Consider the following 8519-nt stretch of genomic DNA (forward strand, 5'->3'; position numbering starts at 1 on the left):
AAAAACAGCTCATAGCAACAAGAAAAGCTTTTCTTTTGGTTTGGTATGAATCTTTTTTATCTCACATTTGTCAGTGACTTTGTAACGAGAAATCATTGCGCCGTTTCATTCGTCCTAATGCCCTAATCAACGCTACGCTCGTGCTGAATCACCATAACGTTTGAGAAGTTGTGACTCAAGAGTAAATGCAACAACTGAATAGAGTGATGGAACATTCTTTCCAAAAATAGACTGGATTTCAAATTATTGCTACTTAATTTTAATACATAATATATTTAATAAATGTGAAATAATGTCCTAATTGCCAAAATGAATATTTGTTGAGATTACATGAAGCCTTGAAGCAAATTCTTGAATTTACTAGTTCAATGCAAAAAATGAAGTTAGCTTCTCTCATCTGAATCACTACAATGTTATGTCTCTGATTGGATATACATTGGATATGATTTAATGCTGCAATGTTCAATCATTTTAAATATCAAGTACTGAATAGATTTTACGAAATATAAAATATAGTAAAAAATCAAATATTTATTAATTTACTTTATTATATTGTTTAATAAATTTAAGTATCTTAGAGTATCTAAAAACCCGAGGACACATACAGTATATAAATAAATTTAGATTTAAAAAAATTCTCAGCATTACAGATTTTGGAATTGGTGACCGCAAATTATTATTAACCATATGCTTTTAGTAAAATAAGGGTATGTAGTAAATGATCTATATGTACATATTTAACATCAAGCTCTACCTCAGAATAGCATAGATCTTACATAACATATATAATGAAAAAAATACTGAAACCAATTGAAACAACCTGTGGTTAGCACAACATATCATATGAGTCGGGGTGTATACTATTCTCCAATTCATCAATAATAACAATAAGTGTTCAATTAAAAAAAAACAATAGTGTAACAAAATATTTATATAAAACCAGCTAAACACAGGAGCTTATTTAAAATTTGAATTTATATTTACAACATGATTACAACTTAACAATACTCATCAAATATTATGAATTTCATATGGTTACTAACATTTAAAATCACAATTTTTATTTATTCTATTTCATAAATATGTAAGTGAAATTATAATTATATACCATATTTCAATATTATAAAAAAATGAAATAAATATAAACATTTTAAGTAGTAAATTACTTCAATCGCTTCAAAAATTTAAGAATTTTTGATGATTTTGATGAACATGATTTTCTGCTGGGATTGCATATCAAAATATTTTCGTGACCAGAAATTATAATTATATACCATATTTCAATATTATAAAAAAATGAAATAATTATAAACATTTTAAGTAGTAAATCACTTCAATCGTTTCAAAAATTTAAGAATTGATCACATGATTTTCTGCTGGGATTGCATATAAAAATATTTTCGTGACAAGATAAATATAAAGATAATTAAAAAGATAATTATCTTGCACATTGCACATATACTTATGCTTTTGCTGGTGTATACGTTTTAACAAGGAAAACTTATTTTCAGATGTTTGTCAAGAATTGTGAGTAAAATTCACAGCTGGAGGTTTTAGTCCAATTATTTGGATCAGATGAAGGAAGATCAGCTGTGCCTTTCAGGAAACATTATTGCTTCGAGAATGAAATAGTAAATGGAAAGAAAGTTCTCAAACTAAGATAATATATAAAGCGCACAGTGAAGCAAGTGCATAAAATTAGAAGTTAAAATAATACTTTCGAGATCATATAAAATACAGATGCATCTGTATGATAGAGCACTTATCTAGATAATGAATAGAACATAATAATTATGTGATTACATAGATATCTGTGATGACTTAGAATAAAATACGTTTGTATAGATAGTAATATTAGAACTATATACGCAACTATGAATGAACTTTTGTGGATAATACTACGTTGAAAAAAATCCACAAAAGCTAGATTAATTTTATAATGCATTATTTTAGTATTGCATTAAAGGTACAAAATATAGTTTAAAATAATAAAATTCATGTAATTATAGTTGAAATTAATGAAAATATATATCTTCCAGTTTAATTTATAAGGAAGGCAGGCAAAATATGTATGTACATATCAGACAACAGTGAACGTATCACGTGAAACTAAAATTGTCACTTGATTGTAATTGTTGAGAACTGTATGCAACTCCTAAAAGAGGATCTTATAGAATCGTCAGCTCATTATGATGAGTAAAATATGAGAGTACAACAAACACATGAAGAAACCATAGAGCAATTCTTAATTTCATTTTTGACTACATTAGAAGTTACCTATGTATAGTAAAATATTTAAGAAATTATTTAATAAAAATATTTACAAATATACACTTACTCTCTTCGTCACTCAATCTTAGGTTAAATGATTTCAAGCCGGGCGGAGTATTCTCTTCATCCGAATCATCATCTATTGGGGTCACACCGAAGCTACCAATCAAGTTCATGTTGTTGGCAGAACTAGGCGTACGCAAGTTGGCATCTGATAAATGCTTGGTTAACTCCGTTATGGGTGACAACACATTCATTGCGAACTTATTCAACTTCTTATTGGATTTGAATATAGCTGCAACCTTGACCGAGGGCTCGTGGTTGGCAGGACTATGGAACTCAAGCAACTTGAAGCGCTTAGCAGATGCTGAAATGGTTTTCTCTGACGACTCATTAAGCTCGTCAATGTCTTCGTATTGCTCTGATGCACCACGCTTTTGCGTACTCACGGCGGAGGAGGAGGGTGAACTACCATCGACAACTGTTGACGACTCCATTGCGCACAGTTCCAACACACTTGTTACTCTTTCCAGTTGTTGAGAAACAAAACGTAAAAATACGCTCGCAAGTCACACTTTTACCGTTTTTTTTTTGCTAAACACACCGCACAACTCCTTTGCTTTTCTAAATTTTTTTTAGAAGATCAAATATAGTTTTTTATATTTGACGTATTTCTATACGATAACTAGAAAGCAAAAAAGTTTATAATTTGATTGTTTGATTCAATCAGAATTCACTTGAGTTATTTTGAGCGGCCGCGTGAGAACCAACGGCGAAGCCAACGTGTGTAGCAAAGGAAAATGAATGTTACGCTCTCTCGTCTCCTACTTTTCACGACTTTTTACGCTAAAAACGTTACTAAAAAGAAAGGAAAAAACCAACAAATTTGTATGTGGCAAAAAATAAGAAACCAATTGGAATTACACGCACTTTTTTCGAACGAAATGAAAATTTTTTTTGAACTTTCGCTAAATCTCTATTATTAACGTATTTCAAAATTCGGTAATTCAAAACTTATTTTGAATAATTTAGAAAAAAATTTTTCTAAATATTTCCGTTTTGAAAAATTTCGCAGAGTTATTTTCGCGTTTTCCCACCGACCTGTTGCGCGCCGAAAGACAATGCACTTTCACTTCTTTTTTTTAAATAAATTAACGCAACTGACGTAGAAGGTTTTTAAAATTTTATATATTTGTTAAAAAAACAGACAGAACACTTTAAACTCAGTTTAACAATGCAATCAAGCTGTTGAGGATTTGTCGTTGGAAAAACGCAGTTTTCGCGTCGAAATTTACATTAAGAAAGTGGAAATGCGCCAAAACGCATTTTCCCCACAACCCGATTTGCCCGACATTCGCGCTAAAAAAGCACGCAAACAACAACAATACCACAACAAATTGGTTGCCTTGAAATCTCTTTTTATGCAAATTTCTTAGTTCTAATCCTCTTAATTAATTATTAATCTTTTATTGTTTTATGAATTCATACTTTTTACCCACGATTCAACGCAACTGAAATTTTACACTCTCAGTAATTATGCGCTTTTTAAATTACAAATAACACACTTAATTGAAAATTTATTTTTATAATTTAAAAACAAAAAAAGTCCTAGAAACTTTAAACTTTTATATGCTTTTATGTTTTTTGCAAATTATTTCGTATTAATTATGTTCTATAACTCTCAAAACGCACAAATTTCTAACAAATTTCACTTAATAAACAGCTGAAAATTATCTGCACTACGCAAAGTCCGTTATGCAAATAGGTGTCGTCACTGTAGCTTCTTCTTCTTGTTAAAACAGATAATACTTTTTTTTTGCATTAAGTTTGATTTGAGTATGATTGCAGGGTTGTATTTGTGTGATGCAAATAATGTATGAATTGTATGTTAATTGAACATATCAAAGGGTTAGTAATTTTAACACATTTCGGACCACTAGCTTAGAATCTTTTTTAATACTCAAAGAATATTTTATTTTTTTTAGGTGAATATGTGAGAAGTGAAAGTAATCTTTTAAATAAATATTAAACTCTTCGCATTTACTTAAACTTGTTTTATTTTACTATTTACTATGGAAATTTCACCGCCTGAATTGCCTGGTACTTTATGGTTTAAAAAACACTCTTGTACCAAAACTAAATTACACAGTTTGAATAAATTGTTCTTATTTAAAGGAAATTGGATATAAATATATATACATATATAAATTTTTGCTATTATTTTATAGAAATAAAATAGCTTTGTAACGACATTTCCGAAGTCGTTATCAAAATATGCTGAGTTAAGTTAGCATACAAACTGTGTCATAACGATAAATTATTACTATTATGGCCGTGTGCGAGTTCGAGTAAATTGATGGTAAAATGAGGATATAGTAAATAATGTTAGCGAATGTTGATATTTAAAAGAATATCGAGTAGGGTAAATTAGTTAAAAATTAGGTAAATTAAGTATTACCATTGTAAAAATTTTATTAGATGTTCAACAAATAAATAAATAAATATTAAAACTTTAACCAAAAATAATAAATAAGTGCAACAAATAAATAAATAAATATTTATATAAGTGCAGTGCAGTAAATCACTAGGAAATTTCAAATTATTTTACCTCCATTTATTCAAACTCGCACACGGCCTATATTGTTTCAAAGAAAAGAATATGAAATCATTATTTTTTATTTATTAAAAAGTAAATAAAATAAATGAATATAAGCTATATCAGGATTGTCCTAACCAGATGCGATCGTGGGCCATAATAATCACTGTATTGGAGGGCCCAGAAATAAATACATACGTTCATAGTTATTTTTGACTAAAATAAAAATACGGCTGTAATGTTAAATTTAATTTTATTATTTTTATCAATTTAAATTCATTTATTTGGTATACCATAAAACTAAAATAATGTAGTATTACCAGTACACCAAAAGAAAATTTGTGTAATTGTAGTAGATTAAAATAATGTCGCGGGCTGCACAAACATTAACCGCGGGCTACATAATAACTAAGAAAATTATTATATCAAAAATATTATATTACAATTATATTTATATTATTGTATTATACATATGTACAATGATCTAAGAATACCAGTAATAAGAATTTGTCTTCCACCAGTTGCGTAGCCAGGATTCTGGCAAGAAGAGGGCGAGGTACTAAAAAATTTTTCTTTTTGACAGTAATTTTTAAGTTCACTAAATTAATTGTAATACTATAAGTGTTCGAGAGGATTATGTCAAGGGTAGGTTACACTACAAAATATTTTAGTAAAAATGTTTTTGCATTTCACTAAATCAATATAATTAGAATTAGAAGTAGTTTAATTTATATACACATCTATATGTATACGTATAAAGTAAAATTCTTATAGATATTGTTTTTAAAATGTTTATATAAATATAATCTTTGTTTAAAAACTAAAACTAATACTTTTATTTTTTTTATATCTGATATATTTCTCTGGGGTTTTGCAATGTTTTATTATCAAAATTTCTATTTACTATTAGTAGTGAAATGTGAAAACAAATATATAACGGAATTGTCTAGTTATAATAATCTGTAGATTAAATCCACTAGGAGAATATAACCTTCAATCCGCCTATACCCAACCTTCTCTGAATACCATTCTAGTTTCCACTGGACAAAATTACATGGTAAAGAAAACGTACCGCCATTTTCACAATTCGATTTTTATTAGAATCATTAACAAATTAACTTTTACTAGCTTTTACTAGTATTAAACCATGGACATTTTTATTAAGAGTGAACATAGCTATAGTGTTTAGTAACAATACGTTTTAACGTGTTTTACGGAGCAAAGGAAGTGCAACCTTGTTCAGAGATATGATAAAAAAGTTCTAAAACACAGTGTGTCAATATTTATTGAAATAGAGGATGTCATGTGATTTTAAATTTGTAAAAACAATTACAATTTACAATTACAAAACTTATGACTGGGGGAGTCCCTAATATGGTATATATTAAACACACATGAATTCTGCAGTTTTTAATATATTGCATTGAAAAGAAACGAAATTATTTTATTTATATTAGACCAGTTTGTGTATCTAATACTTTATAATACCAAATGTGAAAAGAAAAGATTACATTGAATTATTTTATACTCCGTTTTCGTATTCAGTTTTTTTGTGGAGTAATGTATTGTCATTTATTTATAATTAGATCAATTCAATATATAATCAAATATATTTTTTGGGCAAAACTTTTTCTTCCTAATTAAGTAAGTAATTAAATGTTTTTGTAAAGTTTATACTTAGCCCAGGTCTAACAGCGTTGGTGTTTATATCCCTATAGGGCTTCTAATGTATTAATGGCGCTATGAGTGATTTAATTCAGGAACCGCTTATTAGATCTCAAATGTCATAATTTAAAACTGACTCTTTAAGAAAGAATAATAAGCACGGGCAATCAATTTAATATATATCAAAAAAGGATCAATTTACTGCTCGTGTCTATTTGGTTACGGGAAATAATAAAGAGCATATAATAATAAAAAGAAGAATCTTTCTCTCAACTATTAAAACGGATTAAATATTAATACCCCTAAAAAAATTTTGATTTAGATAGAAAATTGGCAAGGGAACATACTTTTAAAATGAAATTCACGGATAAAAATACCTGCAGAAGAAACAGGATCATAGGTCATAATTTCTCCAAAATTTCTTCGCATTCACGTATTATATATGTTATAAACGTATAAAAAACTTATATATAAGAATATTAAAACGATATCTGGGAATATTAAATTTCAGTTACTAAGTTACTTACTACTTAGGTATACCAGTCTTTAGTCAAAATTTACATTGGTTAATATATGAAATAATATCTTTAGAATATAAAACTCTTGAAGACATAAGTCTAAAATTAAATTGGAGTAAATGATTGAATTTTGAATAGAAATATACAATATTTAACATCAATACTGAATGTAATTCTCAATACAAAATAAATAGTAGATAAAATTTAGCAAAAATAATTAATACATTATATATATTTATCGCATTATATATTACATATATTTATATGTATTATATTAATTATCTTTCCCAACCTATTCACTCATTATTTGTTGCATACTTATGGGAGTGAAAGTTCATTTTTAAATTTTTTATACGTTCTAAATATATATATTAGAAGGACATTTGCATGTAATTTTAATTTTGAAATTAAATTAAATTTCATTCATTAAATTAAATTACGTTCTATAACATTCATTATTATCGTCCCATTTCACAACTCCGTTTAGTTCGTTTGCAATAATTCAACTTGTATTTCGTATCTAAAACGCTAAGGAAACTTAAGACAGAAATAAACGGCCTTTCAGTAATCTAGAACTTCTCGTTAAAAGATATTTTGACCAAAGGCAGTTGTTAGGAACTGATTAGCAATATGAAAAATATATTAACATCACAATATTCAGCTCCACTGGAATTCTGTATTCCTATTTTGAGAACATGTTATATCATTCTACACTTTTTTCGTGTTCGTTTTTTAAAGGTTTTTAGTTTCTTCCCAATATAAAAATTGTTTTTAAAAAAATTTTTTTGTATTTTGCATCACAGTAAACTGATGCAATTTAAACTGAGTTATTTGAATTTTTCTTAAACTGCAAATATCTGGATTTTGCCATAAGTGTACGACAATTAAACTATAAGAATCCAATATGATGATCAGCAAAAGAAAATATTACAATAGACTTATTATAGATAGTACATATCTATACTTTCCAGATAGCACAGTTCAAAGAAATCATTATACATTTCGATACAATATAATACATTGACATTAGTAAGTCCCATATGCCATTTCCTTCTGAAAACTAAACCATTTGCTTCCATCCGATACTTCCGACTTTAGTGGATATAAATTTCAATCATGAAGGACATACATATTTATATGTGATAAATTTCAAAAATATGTGCCTGCACGTATGTTTATGCGCCATCCCACATCCCACATCCCACATCCCACTTCGACTACTATTCACCATATGCAATCGAGCAGAGTGTGAAACGAGCACAGATATGTGAACTCGTAGCTGTGCTTCTGCACTGATTTATTTACATGCACTTTGCATTAAAGCTCCTGGCCACCACGACACACTTGATAACGAAATTGCTGGCGTCAATTGTGGTTACACGATTACAATTAATATTAATTGCATATTAAGGACTTTTATCAATCTCGTAAATACGCATTTGCGTTCAACTGTCTGCTGTCTGCTGTGG

The 8519-nt window shown here is 28.2% G+C and overlaps 1 protein-coding gene across 1 annotated transcript; it reads right to left on the reverse strand.

The window, feature by feature from the left end:
- Positions 1–2051: 2051 nt before the first annotated feature.
- LOC119678194 lies at positions 2052–3866 on the reverse strand. The gene is made up of 3 exons (XM_038089893.1): positions 3760–3866; positions 2339–3129; positions 2052–2277 (listed from the first exon to the last, which is right to left on the reverse strand). The coding sequence occupies exons 2-3, from the start codon at positions 2766–2768 to the stop codon at positions 2267–2269; spliced, it is 441 nt and encodes a 146-aa protein (XP_037945821.1). The 5' UTR covers positions 2769–3129; positions 3760–3866; the 3' UTR covers positions 2052–2266.
- Positions 3867–8519: the final 4653 nt, after the last annotated feature.

Source organism: Teleopsis dalmanni, chromosome 2 (assembly GCF_002237135.1).
Source record: "Teleopsis dalmanni isolate 2A chromosome 2, ASM223713v2, whole genome shotgun sequence".
Lineage (NCBI taxonomy): Eukaryota > Metazoa > Arthropoda > Insecta > Diptera > Diopsidae > Teleopsis > Teleopsis dalmanni.